The sequence below is a fragment of the Mustela putorius genome, unplaced genomic scaffold, assembly GCF_011764305.1.
Source record: "Mustela putorius furo isolate JIRA1106 unplaced genomic scaffold, ASM1176430v1.1 tig00000095_pilon_pilon_pilon, whole genome shotgun sequence".
Classification (NCBI taxonomy): domain Eukaryota; kingdom Metazoa; phylum Chordata; class Mammalia; order Carnivora; family Mustelidae; genus Mustela; species Mustela putorius.
In genome coordinates, this window is record NW_025421280.1 from 3,551,308 (window position 1) to 3,572,723 (window position 21,416).

Below are 21,416 nucleotides of genomic sequence, written 5' to 3' on the forward strand. Positions count from 1 at the left end.
GAAAGCACATTATAAATGAGATTAGAAATTCACAGAATTTAGAAATGCTCTGTAATGATGCTGATTCCAAGAAGACCAGGGTGCGGCTGATATCAAATCAGTGTTGCTAGGATTTGGGGAATGATGAACTGAAAAAAAGAAAAAGAAAAAAAGAAAAGGTGATGAACTGAAAAAAGGTTGTACCATCAACTGGATTGTAAATCTGTAAGGGAAAACAGTTCAACAGAAGGAAAGATGTCTATCCATCTAGAAGAAGGTAAGCCAAAGGGATTTATCCAATATTTTAGACCTACCCAGGCTATCCAAAGGTGTCAATGGTAGCCTATCTGTTTGTGGAGAGAGGAATTGAAGGTTGGCATAAAAGATGGCTACATGCCTTAATGGACCTTCAATTATTTTTTGCTAAAGCTATATGCTCACCATTTATTTCTTCATTTGCCAATCCACTCCCTCCTCTAGAGTCTTGCTATACAAATTACAGTATGTGCAGTAGCCTGGCCATTACCTGCAAGCTTGCTTGAAACGCAGAATTTGAGGACCTATTCCAGACCTCTTGAATGTGAACTTACATTTTAACGAGACATCCAGGAGATTCTATAGGCATGTGAAATGCCGGGGAGGGCCTGGGGAGGAAGGGGCCACAGGACAGAAAAGGTCCCTGTCCAACCCCTATACCATTGTATTCTCAGGGCCTAGTCCAGATCTTCACACAAAAGCCTGCCACCTTTTTTAAAAATAAATCATGGCTACTATTAGTCACACATCAAGTCTGAAAACCAGCACTGGCTTTTTACCTGTCTCTGTCAACTTTGAGCTCTTCCCTACTAAACTCCTGCAGAGTTACTGAATGTGCATCTCCACTGGCACTGATGAGTATTATGTCATGTTTTGTTGGCTACCTTTCCATGTGCATGTGGCATTGTACGCAGGACATCTTTCAAGCTATCTAGAACATGCATATCCATGAAGGGCTATAAAACAAACTGAAAAGACTTACATACTGCAGGGTATGGTAATGAAGTAGGAGCTTAGATGCTAAACTAACCTGAGGTCAATTCTGACTTCTGCTATTTCTCCACGGAACACGTCATATACTCAAGCCCACTAAGCCTCAGGTTTCCATCTTTAGGATGGTGGTAGTGGCACATTTCAGAGAGTAGATCTTCTATATACACATAGGCAAAACAGCTAGTGCTACAATTAATCGGTTACTCCTACTCTACTACCTTTGGAGCTTTTAGCCCAAGGTGAGAAAAAGTAATGTAGAAAAGTATTATTATGCCATAAACCAGACAAGAAAATTAAATATTTTTGTTTTGGCCATGTGTAGGCAAGAGGAAAAATCAGAGGCTGCTATTGTATCTGATCACTTGTTTTTTGCAGAGAGTTTAATAGTTCAGCTAAGACTTCCTTTACATTGACAGAGACACGATTTACACTGTAATGTATCTACCAGTTCTCTTCAAGGGCCGGCCTTTTGTTTTTATGAATATGTATGTACAAAGGTTAAAGGTTGGTGCTGTGCAGATGTAACATCAACCACATATATTTAATTCATTGGAAAGGGTTTCTTGTGACTGGACAGACAGAAGACAGCATTTGAAATGAGCAAATTACAAAGGAAGGAAGAGATTGCAAAATTTCTTTCCATATAAGAGGACTACACTATTATTCTAATAAAATATTTTAATATTTTTTCCTCTTAGAGCATCAATTAGTTAGGGACTCTCTGGAGTTGATTATTTCCTCTTTTGAAATGTAAATGAACACTTGAAAGTTGAGTTTTATTCAATCTGTCTGCAATAACTTTTACCAGCTAATCAGATCCACACCTAGTTGAGAGATACAGCCCTCATGGGGGAAATGACTGAAAAAGAAGAGGAAATACATGGAACCAGATGATGGGCTCTCAGTGTTTCTCAATGGTGAAGCAACTCATTCTGGGTAGGTCATTTTTTTATCATGCAGGATCTTCCTTGTGCAACACCATGTTTAGTACCCTGGGCTCCTCTCCTTCATATGGTCGTGATGCCGCCCAGTCATTATGGCAACCCGAAGGACTCCTCTTGGGACCCACCTTTTGCTTTATCAAGAGAAAATAAGTACATCAAAAATTAACCTTGTTTATTATATTTTGCAATTTTGTCTAGGCTGGCCCTAAACCATCTCTTGGACCCCTGAAATAGCTCATTGACATGTAAATTCCCTAGTTGAGATACAAAGGATGTATGGGGACTGTCCTGAGCCTGATTTTCCTCCATTCCAGTCAAGCTAAAGTGGTTCCAACTTTCAATATCCCATATCTTTCCTTCCTGATCTCATTGCCTTTTTCGCCATTCACATACTCACCCTCTAACTCAACACTAGGAGGGAAAAGGAATGGAGAGAAGAGAAGAAACATTTCCTTTGTTACCTCTTTTGATCATCATGGTGCAATACACTTTGTCTTTCCTATGCAGGATATGTTCTCTGCCATCAGCCTTTCTCTTGTGGTTCAATATCTTCTGAGAAGTGCTGGAATGAATTACACTGCATATCAGGACACACTGTTCTTCACTATATTCTTATTATCACATCCTCTTTTGCATTTAATTTTGACAGCCTATACAGGATTTTAAAATACATTAACTCTGTCCTCAGATGGCACTTAGAAATGATGAGAGCCAAATGATAAATAACTGATATTATCAGAATGTATCCCAGTGTTTCTCAAAGGTGGTTTGTAGACCACTAGGTCCAAGGCTATGCTAACAGACACTACCGAGAAAATAATTCTGTTGTCAAGTAAGTTTGAAGAAGGCTGGGCTGAACAAATTACTTTAGTGCATGCACAGCTTTATAGAGTCTTTACTGTGTGAGTGTGGTCGGCTCTCAACGCAGAGATACAGAGTGATTTCAGTGTTTTCCAAATGTATTTGGCCAGGGAGCCAACTTTCCCACCTATTACTAGAACAATAAACAAGAAACAAATGATTCTAGTCTCTATGCCATTTAAGCTATGGGAATGCAGACTTTCAGGGCTGCTGAGGCAGCCTCCAGGCCGTGCACTACATGACTACAGGAGGTGGTGCCTTTTATACGATGCAATGTAAAGGATGCTATCTTTCAGTCAGAGATCAACCAAGGAGGAGAACTGCCAGGAGGCTCATATAGTAAGGAATCTGTCTCCAGGATTTGACCTTACACAATCTGGTGAGCTGGTTAAACTCTAGAAAGCTACTGGTTTTGCTTCTCACGTAGCTTGAAGTTGGAAGAGAGAGTAGCTGGGAAGAGAAGGGTCCATGTGAAGTAGAGGAGGACAGGATAAGCTGGAGTACCTGTGTCCGTTCTCACTCCCTCCTGATGAAGGGGCTGTCCTACAGGAAAAGTTAGTGCCCCTGACCATCAGTGGTCACTGATGAACACACAACCACCCAGGACATGGTGGAGCCGCAGGAAGATGTAGGGGAAAATGGAATGTTGCAGAATGGCGGCTGTCCACACCAAGGAAGTGAGCCAGCAGGTACGGAGGAACAAACAGGTACAAACAGTACCAGTCGCTACTCTAACCTTCCCAGTGAAAGGTGGTCTTTCAAATCTCCCACAAAAATATCTTCTGTGGCCCATTCTAACTGGAAATACACAAGGAAAGGAGTTCTAGGACACAGAGTGCAGCATAGCTAAGCTGACATATTTACACAGTCACCTCAGGCACCCTGAAGTTCTAAAGTGCCCAGCTTGCAGAACTGCATGGACCGGCCTGAGGCCATCAACCCTACAATGGTTTCATTCCGACCGTGATAAGAGCTGCAAAGAGGAAGTACACTGGGATGGAACAGACCATCCTAATGACACCATGCACTCATAGTGGGCCAGTTGGCAACTGGGAGAAATGAGCTGGTAGTGATGAAAGTTTTCCTTTCAGTGATCCTACTTAAAGATCCATGAGGCCTGAATGTAAATCCCAACCCTGCCGCTTATTAGTATGAAATGAACAAATTCATAATGATTTTGTTTCCTTCCACCTTTCACAATAACAAAAAATCTCAGGGTTTTTTTCTTAAATATGTGACTTACAATTCAAGAAGAAGAACCTGGTACTTTTTATTTCCCCCCAAAGCAAAGAAGATGACATCTTCAATCTACTCAGTGAAAGAAGAAATCTCCCCCTTTGTCACCTTCACCTATTCCTTCCCATATGCAACCATTGTTTTTGTAGGTCTCTGCCCACTAAAATTTTCTTATCTCTTGTCTGGAAAACCCATTTTCCCCCTTAGAATTTGTACATTAACAATTATGTGTTCTTAGATCACTGTGGCATTACCTATGGAGGACCTGTGTGGTTTTAACTTTATTAATTTCCTAATTCATGGATATACTGATATTCTTTTCCAATTAGTCTCTACGGCTCTTCAAAGAATTATTTTATCTGAGATAACATCAAATAAAACAGCTTACAATTTTTTATTTGCTTTATAGTTCTTTAAAGGATACAAAGACATCATTTGTGAATAGCTGATCAAATGTCAGAATTTCTCTTTGGATCCAAAAGTCCTGTTAAACTGAAATTGTATTTGAAGTTCAGTTTATTTAAATGTCCTGCTTTAAGACTGACCCATGAGAGGTGGTCTAGAGAAAAGACTGATCAAGATAAGATTTTTTTTTCTTTCTCTCTATTGGGTTTAAAAAAAAAGTGTCCCTCACTGATGTAGGTAGAAGACCAAGTACAGTATGAAAGAAATTATAGTTGTCTGCCCTACTTGGCAGAGAATATCTTGGAACTACAAAAGCAGAGACATAACCAAAAGATGACAAAGAATGGGGCAAAACAGGAGGAAAAGAACTGCATGCAAAAAAAAGAAACATTTCCAGATGTTAACATTTAGGGTAAATTTTACTGACATAATGTATTGATTACAGAGGACTTCGTTTTAAGCATCGTCATACCTCCATCAATAATATCTATTAGTTTGCATAATCATTTTAAATAATTACTAAGAATTTAGCAAAAGCTACTGTACTGTAAGAATCAATAAATCAATATCTTCTTATTAATAAATAATTTTAAAGTAATTTCTAATACAAACTCAGTAAACAATATTACTATATTACTGCAATCACTGTCATCCAAGTATCTCAAAATATCTAGGTTTTGAGTGAGAGAGCAACGCTGCCATTCCTGTAATTGATTTTTTAAATAAAATAAACTGAGTTTGCAAATGTACTAAAAGTTCACTATCTTTTAAAAAAAACAATAGTCTACATTTACAGGAAGGCAGTATGCCTCTTCATTTCTACAATATAATTTTGAGAGGTTAAGGGGGTAGTGTCTTGTCTTACTGTCTTTTTCTCCTTTAGAGGGTTTTCCAGCAGATTTTAGTTGATCAGAGACCTCATAGTAGTCAAATATAAAGATGAGACAGTTGTAAACTCCATCTGGATACCAACTAGTCCTTCAAAGGTAAATTTGTATGTTACAGGATAAAATTGACTCTGCAAGCTAATGGGTGGTATTTTTTTTTTAAAGTTGTATTTTCTTTTCCTTTTTTTTTTTTTTAAGATTTTATTTATTTATTTGAGAGAAAGGGAGCTCACAAGCTGGGAGGGAGGTATCAGAGGGAATAAGACAAGCAGACTCTGCACTAAGTTTAGAGTCCAACATGGGGCCAATCCCAGGACCCTGAGATCATGACCTGAGCTGAAACCAAGAGTCAGACACTCAACCAACTGAGCCACCCAAGTGCCTCCAAATTTTATGTTATTTTATTTAAGATTTTATTTATTTATTTTCTGAGAGAGAGAGAGAGTGAAACAAGCAGGGGGAGTGGCAGAGGGAATGGGAGAAGCAGAGTCCTCACTAAGCAGGGAGCCAGATGCAGGGCTCAATCCCAGGACCCCAAGATCATGATCCAAGCAGAAGGAAGATGCTTAACCAACTGAGTCATCCAGGCACCCCATATATATTCTAATCACAGTTTTATTTAAGATCTTTCTCATTTTTCCCTTAAAATGCTTAAATTTGATAAAGGCTAAACCCACAAATGGTGAAATCACAAACTTGCATACAACGGTTTCTAACAGCTTTATCTGTGCTATCCATAATGGAAAACCACTCCAATACCCATACAGGTGAACAGATCAACACACTTTGTTATGTCCAGACAATGGAAAGCAATAAAAATAAATGCACTATTGATACAACAATAGGAATAAATCTCAAGATCATTGAACTGAACAAAAAGGAGTTAGCAAAATAGAATACACTCTGTAAGCTTCTATTTAGATTGAGTTCTAGAAAATGAAAACTCATCTGCAGGGAATAAGAAAAAGAAGATCAGTGTTTGTGTGGCGATAGCGGTGAAGGGAGGGTTGGATTACAAAGGAAAGAGTAAACTTCCGGGTTGTTGCAGATGTTGGTTATTTTGATTCCAGTGATAGTTTTATGGGTAAATATGTAGTCAAAACTGACTACCACATGTTTTAAATATGTGCCATGTGTTGTAAACTTCAGCTATATCTCAATAAAGTTGAAGAACAAATTACTCAAAATAAACATACTTGCTAAGTCTTCATTCAACATTTACTATAGCCCAGGCTCCTTTCCAAGTTCTTTATATTCTTAAACATTTACCCCCCACCCCACACAACTCTGAGGTACATAACATTATTATTACCTCTATAATGCAGAGGAGGAAAATGGGATGGAGAAGTTGCCCGCTTTGCTCTCCCTCAGCTGCCCAATTTCTCCACTTTCCTACAAGCCAAACAGGCCTCCCTATATGATTCAGACAACCCTCACTGACTTAAACAGCAAAATCCTAATGACTGGATCCTAATTCAAATTTTGGGAGTGAGGATAGTGGATTGACCAGATTGAATCACCTATTTCTGACATAATCCATTATGGCCAAGGAACAAGGTCACCGAGTGCTGCTAGACCCACCCCTGCGAGTGATGGAGGTCATTATCTAGGAAGAAAGCCATTCTAAACAGGGCTCCCAAAGTACAGACTACATTGGTAAACTAACTCATCTTACAGCTCTCAGGAGAGTAGAGGGAATGGAGGTATAGAGCAAGGCTATGTGTTCAGAACAACAAAACACATAACGTTCCTATTTTTCTATCACTGATATTAACTAGGCCTTTGGGCCCACATTTATGATGACAATGAAAAACAAACTTACAAATTCAAGTTAGCTCAGTCTCTTCCAGCTTCAAAGAGAGGCTTTCAGGCTATATACAATTCCCTTTGGCTTTCCCTCTGAGAGCAAATACAGTACAAGATAGTCCTCTGTCATTGCTGCTCTTCACTTAGCTAATACTTCCTGATTGCCTTTGGGGATCATCTCATTTTTCACTATTTCTTCTCCCAAAGTTAGTAACCCCTCCATTGCCACTAGCTTGTATTGTCCATGCAGCATCCACTAATGGCACCACTTACTGTGATTAAGGGCTTTGCTCCTATTTGCTGGCCCTTGGCACTTCTCTCAGACTTGGAGGAAGTTAGGGATTCTCTCCAGGTTGTCCTCCAAATACATCATAGGATGAAAAATACTCGAGTCTTTCCACCTAGTTCTCCATCTGCTATTGATACTTAGATGGCACGTTGGATGCAGAGATTTTTTTCCTAAGTCTTGAAAACCACTAGAGTGCTTCTAGTAGAGTGGGCAAAAATCTATTCTGCTACTATTCTCCAGATCACCTGGAGATCCTACGGTCCCTATCTTTCTAGGACTATCTAAGACAATAATGCTCCAAATTCCTTTTTAATGAACTTTCAGCATCTAAACCATAGTCACACATTCTCTTCAAACTTCCTTCCTACTCACTTGTCAAAATTTAATTTGGTGGGGTGATTAGCTCAAGCACTACTTTTAAGCAATTTTGTATTTTTACCTAATATGTGATTTATGGCTTAAATGTGATCTTAATTCTTTGGTACTTATCATAAAAAGGACTTGCTTTCAAAACTACTGATTCTTCTATGAACTTAAAATAAAGTGAAATTTGAATCACAAAGATAAGTCACCCTTTATTCTAGGTTCATCTGCCCCGTACCAGGAGATGAGAAAGAAAGTTATCTCTGATGTCTTCTTGATTAGAAGGACAGAGGTAAAGGAATTTTTTAAATTCTTTCTACTTTTGGTCACAATGGAATAAATGATACTGTACTTTCATTACTTCATATATAGTTATAAAACCAGACAAAATAAATGAGGAAGCTATTTTTCAACATTGGACAACAGGCAGAATTATACTATAATTCTTGAGAGTAGGAAAACACAAAAAATAAACTATACATTTGCTCTATCTCTTGCCTTAGCAGCCCTTTCCCTACCATAGTGCAAGTAGGTGGAATGCACATAGAGTAGCAGATGTGCTCAACTAAATAGGCAGAGACTGAAGTTTGGACTGTTGAAGTGCCTAGAATTTTCAGGGCAGGATTCTGGAGATGAGTGAGCAGCATAAAGTAGGGAAGGGACAGAGTTCAACACTAGTACTCTTGGCTAAGGTCCTGGCTATGCATGCACAGGATAAGACACTGAATATCTTGCAAAAAGTAACTTTTATGGGGCTGAGCAATTAATGTGGCTACCATGGTTAATATAGCATTAGAAGGCCCCTGGCTCAACTAGAATGGACATATCTCACTGACCACTTTGGACATTTAGTTAAGACCTAGGAAAGCACATAACTGGCCATAACAACCAGATCTTTTAGCATGAGCTATATCATGAAACTAAGAAGAGAACTGAAATTGACCCACCCTAACAAAACATAAAACCAAGCCTGTAGAATACAAAATATGTGTCAGGAATTTAACTGTTTGTTAGAATAAAATTCAACATTCTCTCACAGAATACAGCATAGTGTAAGACTCTCTCATATTATCTAAAATGTCAAGGGTATAATAAAAAATTATTGCACACTTAAAGAATCAAGAAAGTGTAACCTATAACCAAGAAAACAGTCATTAGAAGTTACAGATGTCGGAGTTACCAGATAACGACTTTAAACTGGCTCTAACAGATACAATCGAGAAATTGAAGGAAAAGATGGTGATAATGACAGATAGGTGTTATCAGGAAAGAAGTGGAAGCTGTTAGAAATGACCAAATAGAATGTAAATTCTAGTATATCTAAAATGAAGATATACCTATAATTTAAAATATATCAAATTGCCTTAAGAGTAGATTAAGGACTATAGAAGAAAGTGTTACTGACCTTGAAGGCAAATCTACAGAAATTATTCAATCGGAAGAATAGGGAGCAAAAACTGGGAAAACATGAGCAGAGCTTCTGTGACCTGTGTGAAAATATTAAGAAGTCTAACATAAGCTAGACTTATGGGAATGTTAGAGAGAAAGAAAAGAGGGAAGAGGGCAGAAAAATATCTGAAGAAATAATGGCCCCAATTAACCATCATAGTCAGTCTGCTGAAAACCAAAGAAAAAGAAAAGAAAATTAAAGTGATCAGAGAGGGGAAAAGGCATGTTAGATGTAGGAAGGAAGGAAAGGAAAGGAGGGAGGAAGTTGGGGAGGAAAAAACTGGCAGTCAAGAATTCTATGTCTAGGATAAATATCCTTCACAAAAGGGAGTAAACTGAAAGGTTTCTATATAAAGCTGAGTCTGTCACCAGTTGAGCTGAACTTCAAGGAATGGTTAAAAAACAACAACAACAATGACAAAAACAAACCGAAACCAAAAAAAAAAAAAAAGGCAAACCAAAACCAAAACAACAACAAAATAGCTCTATAGGCTGAAGAAGAATGAAATCAAATGAAAACTAAGGTCTACTGAAAGACAAAAATGACAACTGCATGGGTTAACATTAAAAGAATCATCTTTTTTTTTCTTTTCCTAATTTCTTTAAAAGACAACTGACCATTTAAACACACACACACACACACACACACACACACTGCCTATCAGTTCATCACATTTGTAGAGTACAATATATGAAAATAATAGTTTAAAGGAGTGTGTAAGCAGAATTATGCAGTTATAAATTTGTTACATTTAACATGAAGTGGAACAATATTTACACTAAGTGGGCTGCATTAAGTTAAAGATGCATATCATAATTCTGAGGAACCAAAAATCTTCATAATAAACCCACTAGTGAGTGTCATTGACATATTTGAATCTTTTCTCAATGCTAGACAACATCTAAGTCAGTAGAAAGAACTCTGTAAGGTATAAAAATAATTTGGTAAAGGTAAACAGCTCTTTTTAATGATCTGGCATAAATCGAGGATAAAACTTAATGTATTTTATATCCCTGAGTGTTATTTCTTAAACCTTAACTTTTGATGAGATGTAACATCTAATAAATCCATGAATTGGTATGCCTGTGGTGTTAGCTCTAACCTTCTCTGGAAAAGTCTGTGTTTCAAATATGGAACTTTCTTCTTGTTTTATTTACCTTGCCTCTGATGTTTTGAACCAGTGTTTATTTACTCCATGTGCATTTTTGTACTGAGGCCAAAAAATCCCAAAGAGAATGTTAAAAACACAAAATATTTGATGGCATATATTGATCATTAGAATAGTTATTGAAAACATTTTAAGTAACTGTATAAATAATATAGAGATTCTAAATTAGATTATTAATTATAAATTAGAGTATTTAGATTCTCTAAATAATATAGAGATTCCATTCTATAGCAGAAAACATACTGCCAAAGAATAGCACAACTTCCTATCACATTTCTATTTGGATCCAATCCACTAATCCTTCAGTAAAACTCTGCTCTACAAATTATATACCTTAAATCCAAAAATCTGCATTGGTGACTTCTCTCCACATTGATTAATATCATAGTGATCCATTGAACATACAATTTCATTGTTTTAGAAAAAACAGCAAGTAACAATATAGTGATCTCAGAGACAACAAAAAAGACTAACCTGACAGCACATAATTATTTGGTAGTTTGTAAGTTTCTAGGAATTTGCCCATTTTTTCCAGGTTGGGCAGTTTGTTGGCATATAATTTTTCATAGTATTGTCTTATAATTATTTGTATTTCTGTGGTGTTGATTGTAATCTCTCTTCCTTCATTCACGATTTCATCAATTAGGGTCCTTTCTCTTTTCTTTTTGGTAAGGCTGGCTAGGGCATTATCAATAATTTTAATTCTTTTGAAGAACAAACTCCTAGTTTTGTTAATCCATTCTACTGATTTTTGTTTGCTTGTTTGTTTTTATATTATTTATTTCTGCTGGCTTTAGGCTTTATTTGTTGTTCCTTAAGGTGTAAAGTTAGGCTGTGCATTTGAGACTTTTTCTTGCTTCTTGAGATAGGCCTGTGTGGTAATATACTTCCCTCTTAGGACTGCCTTTGCTGCTGATAACACATAATTATTCGTCTGTTAAGGAAGTCTCCAGCTTCATACATTCAATTTTACTGTTTTATTTTTACAGAAACAAGAACATGAAACTTACAATGATTATAGGTTTTTCTCTTGGCAAAGATTGCCTTTTGCTGGATAGTTTGTCCTTTAAGTTTCTTCCTTTAATCAGATTTTGACCAGGAACCAGAAATACTGATGCACGATCAAAATAAAAGGAATGGAATTACAAGAAGAGCACATTCACACTCTCCTTATTTAGAAAAGAAAACCCAAACAGATTTTAACAAGACAACTTGAGCCTCAAAATCACATCCTTCGGTTTGAATTGTTTAGCTCGTTATTTTAAGTGGACACAATGAACACAATGGGGGGGGGTTCTTTTTCAAATACATTCTCTTTGAATTCTAGATAAACCAGCCCATCTTCTGAGGCTGGTATGTCACTTCTACCTTCATTTTGGACTACCTATTGTTTCCATGCCAGGACCGAGATTCATTAGACTTGGTCTCTCTTCACTTCCTACCATCAATTATGATTCATTCCATTCATCCTAAGGCTCAGTCCAGCTCAAGAGACTGTTTTGTGGCCCAAGGACATCTCTAGGTGAATGAATGAATAAATGGTTTGAAGGTTGGCATGGGTATGCACTACCCCTAATGCAACGTCTTGCTCTCACGGACACTAGGGATACACAGTTTGACACAGAAAAAGAGCTGCTTATTCTTACCATCTTTACTGATAAAGTAGAGGAAGGAAATTGAATATGATACTTATTAACATCTACAGGTCTCATGATGATGGCTGAAACAAAGACAAGAATAGAATTTGAAATGAGCTGTCTGATTTCAAAAAAAGGGTGCTCCTCCAAATAAAACAAAATTCCACACAGAAAATTCAAGTAACGTCAAACACTCTTTAAGATCAAAGCCAACTGAAAAGACAAAGGCAATATCGGAGGGCAGTGAGAGGCTCAGCAAAGAAAATGGAAAAAAACAAAATAGTACATATTCTAAGCATTAGAACATGTTGAAAATAAAATTGGCCAAAATTAGGTAATTCCAAATTAGAAATGGATTTTATCTTCATAAAAATTCCCTCCTCAGGACAACTCTTGCAAAGGGATTTTAAAGTTTGCAATTTACGTAACACTGGCTCTCAAATAATTGTATCACAGTAACCACAAAAATGAAGTGAGTAGAAAGGATGTAGATAGCAAGGATAATCAGAGAATAAACCAGAAGCAAGAGTAATCTGTAATCTCCAAAGTAAGAAACATAGACAGGAGTTTGAGTTATAGACTGCCCTTGGGAGAGATAACTAGAAAGTAGTTTAGATGAAATTAAATAAAATACATAAAGATGACCACAGAATCTGACCCTGGAAGCATCACAGGCTCACAGGTTAAAATGGGTTCCCTGCCTTAGAACTACATGGAAAAAGATGACTTATAACCCTAGAAAGATCCAAACTTCATTTTGAATCTTAAGGGGAAAAAAAAGTTTTATTAACTATATAGTCTGACACAAAAATATAACTGAAAATAAGCAGGGAGGAATAATACATTCAAACAGTGCTCCTGCTCTTTCATTATTCTCTTCTGGTTGCTTGACTCTCCTCCACTAGCTGTTTGTACCTTACTTTTTCTTACCTTCCCCATTGTCTCTGTTCACTGTTTAAAGAGCACCATAACTATTATCTATCAAATTTCTTCCAGACCCACTAATATATAAGCTTTTAAATAAATTAGATATATTACCATACGGGCCTATCTCAAGAAGCAATTGTCCCTTTCCAAAGGACAATGCCAAAATATTAAGGAAATTAGATGCGGTCATCAGTGAATGAGTAAGGGACATAAGATGCTACAACAGAACACACCCATTTAACAGTGAAAATCTTCTTTCTTCATCTCTCCCTTAACCTAACACTTTCCTGAACAATTTAATGAGTCCATTGTCCATTTTAATTTTCTTTTACTGAGAAGCCCCCTTTTCCAATGATGGGCCCTCTTCTTCATGGTCACAGGCCAATAAATCCAACCTCGTTGGGGGGGGAAAAAAAGTGCCCTAACTATAGGAAAGAGACAACCTAAAGGCATTTTATAATGGATGTATCCTAAGAATTTGGGACAAAGGAAAACACCATCAATTGTATGTGTTGGTTTTATTTCATTATTACTGTCGAATATACATTTCCAATCCAGATACGTATTATCTATTGAGGCTCTTATGCTATAGAATGCTCTCCTTTATAGGCAAGAAGACTACACAATTTGAGGAGAGGTACTTTTTAAATAATAATCATAAAAAGAAATGCATGCTGTAGGAAGTAATGTCTACCAATAGAATCGCCATGCACTGCAATTAGAGAAGCCACACACTGAACAAGATACAGAAAATGCTGAGATCTAGGCTGAGTGCTCACGGGGTTCACAGTCTTGGGAGGAAGATAAGACGGGTTTACGTGAGACCAAAGTGGATATGATTATACCAGGAGTCCCAAGTGGGATCAGAATAGGGAGCAGTCATTTCCAGGGGAGAGGCGTCAAGAAGGCTTCAAGGTGGGAGTGGAAATGGAATTTTGAGGATATATTTCTGGAATGTTAATAACAGAAATGGGCAAGTTTAAGGAATAAGAGCATTGCAATTAGTTTGGAGTAAAAGGTTAGGCACCTGGAGAACTCTTAAAACTCGAAGCCACAGTTTAAACACGATGCTGTATAGAATCTGACCATTCGAGGTATTCCTTAGCTGCCTGAAGAATTTTATGTCATTGCTAATGGGAGGAAGTGAAAGTTGTCACAGTATGAAAATTGGATCATCAAGGGAGTTTTTAAAGATGATGAAACTGGAAGCAAAGTACAAGAAATGTAGTTGGTGGAGGTGATGAAATGGGTTCAAGGTGATCAGAAAGCAGACAGTTGTCTGGGGACGCTGGAGGAGGAACACCACTTTGGGCCAAAAAATAAAGATTATTTTCCATGATGGAAAAGAAAAAAAAAAAAGACAACATTTAGGGGGCGCCTGGGTGGCTCAGTGGGTTAAGCCTCTGCCTTCGTTCAGGTCATGATCCCAGGGTCCTGGGCTCGAGCCCCACATCGGGCTCTCTGCTCAGTGGGGAGCCTGCTTTCCCTTCTCTCTCTGCCTGTCCCTCTGCCGACTTGTGATTTCTCTCTTCTGTGTCAAATAAATAAATAAAATCTTTTTTTTTTTAAAGATTTTATTTATTTATTTGAGAGAGAGACAGTGAGAGAGAACATGAGTGAGGAGAAGGTCAGAGGGAGAAGCAGACTTCCCATGGAGCTGGGAGTCCGATGTGGGACTCGATCCTGGGACTCCAGGATCATGACCCGAGCCGAATGCAGTTGTCCAACCAACTGAGCCACTCAGGCGCCCAATAAATAAAATCTTAAAAAAAAAAAAAAGACATCATGTAGGAATGATGGACCATTTATCATCATGCGTAAGTAAGGATTATCCATTGTGTTGTTAACTTGTGGTTGAAAACTGTATGATCTTTGACTAAGAATTTAATGACAAATCCTCTTTTAGAATGTTTCTCCAAATCTTTTTTGGATTATGTGGAGACTCTCAGAAGAAAAAAAAAAATGAAATGTTTCTTGTTGCCTAAAAAATGTTAGAAAAACTTGCCTTTCAAAATGTCAGCTGCAGGATGGACTTCTAGAGAATAAAACTTCGTAGAGATTGCCCTTCCTTTTCTTTTAACCCACATAGTCTATGTCTATTTTTCAGTATGTTTTTTCCCCACATCCTTTACAATTAACCCCCTAAGTGATGAATGGTGGGTATGGAAGGACAGGGACTAGAGAAACAGTCAATTTGAAAAGAGTTCATTATTGTACCCTATCTTGCAAAGTGTCATTTTAAATAAGTGCTAGCCTGGAAAAGATTTTTATTGTTTTGAACCACAGGCTTTCTATTACCTTTAAACACACACACACACACACAAAACCTCTCAGCCGCAAGTTAGATGTTTCTGGCAGCAAGACAAATCTAGCACCACCCCGGGAGGCAGCATATTTGCTTCTCTGCTCACTTCTGCCAGGGTGGAGGAATGCTGGACATCCAGAAACAACAAGGAAGACTGCCCAGAGCATCTTCAGGCTGCTCCCCCGTCCCGCGCCTTGGGCTTCCTCCTTTGGGAACACGCAGGTAAGTTACACTGAGGTGCTAATTCAAGTGGAGCGTCCTAGCTCACCGCAAGCAAGCCATTCAAGTCAAGTACAAATGCACTGAAAGGGCATGACTGGCCTTAGCACCTTCCGGGAGCTCCACTTGGCCTGACTTAGGTCGTAAGGTTCTCACTGGATCCAGTAAATTGCTGAAAAGGTCCTTTTGAGTTTTATTATTGGTTATATCTTTGTATATCATTTTGCAGCATGCTTTTTTATAGACTATAAAAAAAAGACATTAAAACAGCAACTGATTTTTTTTTTTTTTAACAAATCTGTGACAGTTGTTAATCTGTTATTCTTTCGTATGTGGAAATTATTAGATCTTATAGCCATCTTTACTGCTGGAAAATGAACCATCATATAAAGTTTAGTTCTCACTGTCAATGTTTTAAAATACTACAAATGGGTAAAATGTAAGACTTAATATTAGACAGCGAGCTGAAAAAATATAGAGATCAAATTTTCCTATAATATTGCAGTAGTCTCTAAATATAAAGCTCAATGTTATAAATTCGGGTTCTTAATGAATTTTTTATATCACAAATTCTGTTTCCACTTAGATGTCAGAAACTGAGCTGGAAAATATAAAAGTAAGAACAGCTGAGCATTTCGAAAATGATAAAAATAACATTTCTTGGTTAAAGGAAGGTAAGTCCTCTTGATGTTGATTTTCTATCAATGTGAAAAAATGGTGCTTTTGTTTATTAGTAAGAGGTAGTGTGGGACAGAAGGAGGAGAATGTCCCAGAAGTTCAAATAATGTTAGTACTTTGGGTTTTCTTTGTTTCTTCCTTTTTTGGGGGGGGGGGCTCAGTGGTAGTTTGAGTGTCTTTAGTATTGAAATGCTTTCTATATTCCCTATGCTGCAGTAAACACTGATTATTTTGTTGATGAGAGAATATACATTTTCACTTGATCTTAGCCAAAAGGCCGAGAAGCAATAGAGAATATACATTTTCAAGCTAGATACGTATAATCTGTGAGTGTCTTATGCTGGAGAATGCCCTCCTTTATAGCCAAGAAGACCAAATTATTTGAGGAGAAGTATTTTTTAAATAATAATCACAGAAAGAAATGCATGCTGTAGGAAGTAATGACTACAAATAGAATCACCATTCACTGCAATTAGAGAAGCCACCTTCCCAGGGGAGACTGCTGTCCGCCACGGGCCTTGCATGGGTAGGATGGTTGCTTGAAATACACACACAAATCGATATGTTCTCCTAAGATGAGTACAAATTTATCCACTTTTGAAAATATGAAGAAGCTCGTGATTGTTTACTAGAAGGTATGGTTTTATAATCTTTTCCACTTATGACTATCTTTAATGCCTTTTAAAGGAAACTGAATTAACATTTTTTCTCTATAGATGTGAGCCTTGTAGACTATTGCATGAATCTATCCAACTGTAAAGAGATTTTTAAGTAGCTGTCATTCCTCAAGAGTGTTGTCTAAGGTCATGGGGGACTTGAATGTTTATGTCGAGGAAGCTCTAGGATACCCAAACAATAATAATGACATCAACCACACTGAGGATGCGTATCCAGGATTATGCTGAGTCATCATACCAACCTGAGGAAGCAGTAGCTGTTCCTAATTTTCAGATGAGGGAAGAGAATTTCAGAGAGTTCAAGAACAGTTGCCTCAGATCACACAATCAGCAAGCGACAGAGCTGGGATTTGATCCCAGAATGTGGGGACTCCATAGTATATGAATTTTACCACCGCCTTGCGCAGTGTTTCAAAGGAAAGACACTTAATTACTCCTCAGGGCGTAGAAGAGCTCAGATGTTTTTTTTTTCCTAGAGTGTTTAAATCAACACCTTCACCTTCATACCCTCACATCTGCTCTTATTCTTAATCCCACTCCCATTCAGAAAGGGTTGACTTCGTAAAAAAAGATCCCTTTTGCGCCCCCCCCCCCCCCCCCGCTGGATGACCCAGTGATGGAAATCAATGGCTGGCGCTCATCTCTCCTGCAGACTCTGTCTCTGAATAAGGGCTAGTACAGACTCAGAACTACTCCAAAAAGCCACGGGGCAAGAAAATTCTCTAACTTCTTTTTACTCAATATTCTTAAAGAGAATGTTTTAAAATACGATAGGGAAATAAAAAAATTAAACCTGAGTCCGAGATCCCCGTTGGTTTTGCTTGTGAACTCCACACCCATGAAGACACGGGTGCTCTTCGCTACTACTTAGAGTGAAGTTTATATTACTTATTTTTGCTTTCGTTGCCCCAGGCTATACTTGTCTCATATAGAAGTAACGGTAAAATTGATAGAACAGTCAATTGTGTCCTGAAGAATTTTTTTTTTTTTAAATTGCATCCATTAAGTGAGATTTAGGCATTGAATTCTTGTAATCTATAAAATCTAATTTCCCAGGTGACCTGTTTTATCCCATTTGGACACTTCATTTAAGCTATAGTCAAATTATGTTTACTATATTTCATAAAAGGAAATTGAGCCAGATGCCAGATGACAACATCTTAATTGGGAATTATCAGGATGAGTTAGTTTTCAAACATAAATGTCTTTTTTTTTTTTTTAATGTTAAGAAAAAGTATATGTGCTGGCTTTTTTTTTTTTTTTTTTTTTAAGGCAAACTGGTGCTGTAGGAAGAACAGAGCATTTAAAGCAGGCAGGTGTGGTTTTTAAATCTCAGCTCAGCTATTTTTTAGCTTGTGTGACTGTGGCAGTTTATCTCACCTCGCCAGCCTCAGACTCCTTACTTAGCCAGGGACCAAGATACCTGCTTGGTGAGATGATGGGCTTGAGTTTATTACTACTGTGGGGTTTCTTTCCCTTTTTAAAGCATGATTCAAAATAATGTAACTATGTTTTTTGAGATCTTGATTCACACTTTGAACAATCTGCAAGAGTACCAGCACTGTATGTTTTTATAGTATTGCACATAAATTCCTTCATTTAGTCCCTACAATAATTGGTGGGGTTGCAGCGTTGTCCCCATTTTACAGATTAAAAGACTGAAGTTCAGAGAGAGAGGTTGGAGCTGTTCAAACTTTCAGAATAAATATGGGGCAGCCTGAAGCTTTCTTTCTTTATTTTTTTTTTCTAAAGATTTATTTATTTGAGAGAGAGTGAGAGAGTGCACAAGCAGGAAGGAGGAGCAGAGAAGGAGGGAGAAGCAGACTCCCTGCAGAGTAGGAAGCCAGATGCAGGACTCCATCCCAGGACCTAGTCAAAGGCAGATGCTTACCCCACCAAGCCACCCAGGCGCCCATGGCAACCTGAATCTTGAAACCCGTTCTAAACTCCATCCTTGGCCTTCATGCACTTTGTCACAGTGACTCCTCCAGTGGTTATCAATCCATATTTTAAATTTATCAAACCCTCACTTTCAAAGAAATGAAATCTGATGCTTTAAAGTTGTTCAAAAAAAATTTTTTTCACGAATGACAAAAGTACTTGCTTCTCACATCACTGTGTCCCGTGCCTTCCCCTGCAATCCTGCTGACCGCTCCCTGTTGTTACAATGTAGGGAACCCTAGCAATGCGTAATTTGGGTTGGGGCAAGCCTGCCCTGGGGTCACCTGCAGAAAACAATGACCTCAGTGTCTGGCGTCAAGAGTGAGTTTATAACCCACAGGGGTTACCACAGTCATTGCCAACCTGAGAACTGACAGTCGTAATAACTTCTCAACTTCAAACATAATTTAGTTCATCCTATATGATTCACATTTCTTTTCCTTTTTTTTTTTAAGTTTTATTTATTTATTTGACAGACAGAGATCACAAGTAGGCAGAGAGAGAGAGAAAGGAGGAAACAGGCTCCCTGCTGAGCCTGATGTGGGCCTGGATCCGGACCCGCGACCCTGAGACCATGACCTGAGCCAAAGGCAGAGGATTTAACCCACTGAGCCACCCAGATGCCCTGTGATTCACATTACATATTCATGGCATTACTGGAGACAAGGCATAAGCATGGTAAAGAACCATTAAAAAAAAAAGAAGTGGGGGTTATCTACTTGTCTTACTGTCTTGCTTTTGCCTGAAAGGCAAAGAGGCTCATATTTACCTTCCACTTGCTTCCGGATGGGGATGGATCTCCGGTGCCTGAAGGCCTCAGTCATGGGGTCAAAGAGCTGGTGAAAGCCACACCCAGAGCTGCTGTCAACAATTAGAGTAAAAAGGTTTTGAGAAACAGGCTGGCAGGCCTGAAAATGCACTCACTGTAAAATTAACTGAATCTTATTTGATTTCTTATCAAACCATCAGGCAGTCTTGTGTACCACTATTCGTCATCTTGCCTTTAAATGCCAGACTTTCCAAATCTGAGATTTATCGGATTCCTGGGCCCCTACTTAAAGAATCTGGGAAATATGGGAAGCCCAGGAAAAAATGCTGAAGAGCAAGATGGGTGATTCTGAAGTAAGGTGTGCACAGAACTTATGTGGAGACACTCGGTTTTAAGACCATCAGAGGAGCACAATATAATTTTGAAATATGTGCGAGGCATGATGAACCATGATACACAAGTGTGGACCAAAATAGGTGAGAAAGGAGGTCTTAAGGAGCTCAGGGCCTATTTGCACAGGTGGGGAGGGGGAGATAGACACGTGGGAGCAGGGACTTCGGGGCTGGAAGACGAGTGCTTTGGTGCAAGGGAAATGGTCCTGTTGGTTAGTCATCTGTGTATGGATTAACACAAATTGTGGGGAACGGACAGACTGAATTCCCAATACAAGCTAAGTCGCTGGATGCCAGTTCTGGGTTGTCACGACAGGCCTCAGGGCAGGGACGAATATACTGAAGGGGGATTTGGGGATATGATCTGTCACTGCTGTACAGAGCAGGAAGGCACAGGCAGAGGCAAGGTTAAAGCAGGAGAGATGGTAATGGCCAAGACAGCAAGGTATTCATTCAGTAGCCCGGAAGTGAGAAAAACAACCTGGATAAAAGTCATAACAAGGAGAGGAAGAAAATAGGCCCAAATGTGAAAAACTTCATGAAGGAAAAATTGATAGAACATAGAAATTGGGGGGAAAATTACAGGTGGAATAAGATGGCATGTAATACCCCATTAGGCCAGGGAGCATTCTGGGTAAGCATTTTAGTGCTTGTGCCTTACACCATTTGATACGGAAGAGAAACATCAAAATGAAGGGATGGAAGCCTTTAAATTGTTGCCATTTGCAGTTTAAAATCACAGCATCACCAGTGTTTGAATGGCACACAATTTTTTACAGTGTCTCTGGATTTTTCAGAAGATAGAAATCCGGATTTCTATGTGGAATCTCCAGATTTCCCTAGATGCAGTAAAAATAACAACAACAACAAATAAAAAAGCACCGGGCAGGACGAGGGAAGGCAGGTTCTGTGAGTCTGTTGTAGTCCGGAGGCTACCAGTTTGGAACTTCTGTCCCAAGAGCTTGTGTCTCTAAACAAAATCTATTACAATTTCCTAAAAGGCACATTCCCGTAAAAATTGCTGCATTGGTACAGATCTATCTAAATAAACACACAGATTTATAGGTATGAACAAAGACAAGTGTGTGACCTAAAAAAGGTAAAATTAAGAACCTTGAAATAAAACTTTGTCCTTCGAAAGAAGAGCTGTCTGTAATTGTTTTAATGAAACATTCTTTTCATGGCTGTAGTAAGAAGAGGGAAGAACAGAATTAAACCAAGTTGTAAGTGTGCCCTCAGTGTAACAAGCCACAGTTTCTTAATCTAACTGGGTGTTCACTCCATCCAACAGTTGTTAAATTGGGAGAAGCTCCAATGAGAAATTACACACTTCAAAATCAGGTGTGGTCAAATAACAGGAGAGAGGAAGGCAATGTACAAGCTTTGCTCTCATCTTCCATAAATCCCAGGAAGAAAAGAGCGTGAAAAATAAGAATTCTATAGTTATTTGGAAT

General features: G+C 38.3%; 1 protein-coding gene across 1 annotated transcript in view; it reads left to right on the forward strand.

The window, feature by feature from the left end:
* The first annotated feature begins 3,420 nt into the window (after positions 1-3,420).
* MDFIC2 (MyoD family inhibitor domain containing 2) overlaps positions 3,421-21,416 on the forward strand; it is a 116,112-nt gene continuing 98,116 nt past the window's right edge. Inside the window, exon 1 of the mRNA XM_045077460.1 lies at positions 3,421-3,502. Within this exon, the coding sequence (XP_044933395.1) occupies positions 3,421-3,502 (82 nt within the window). The remainder of the gene's footprint in view (positions 3,503-21,416) is intronic.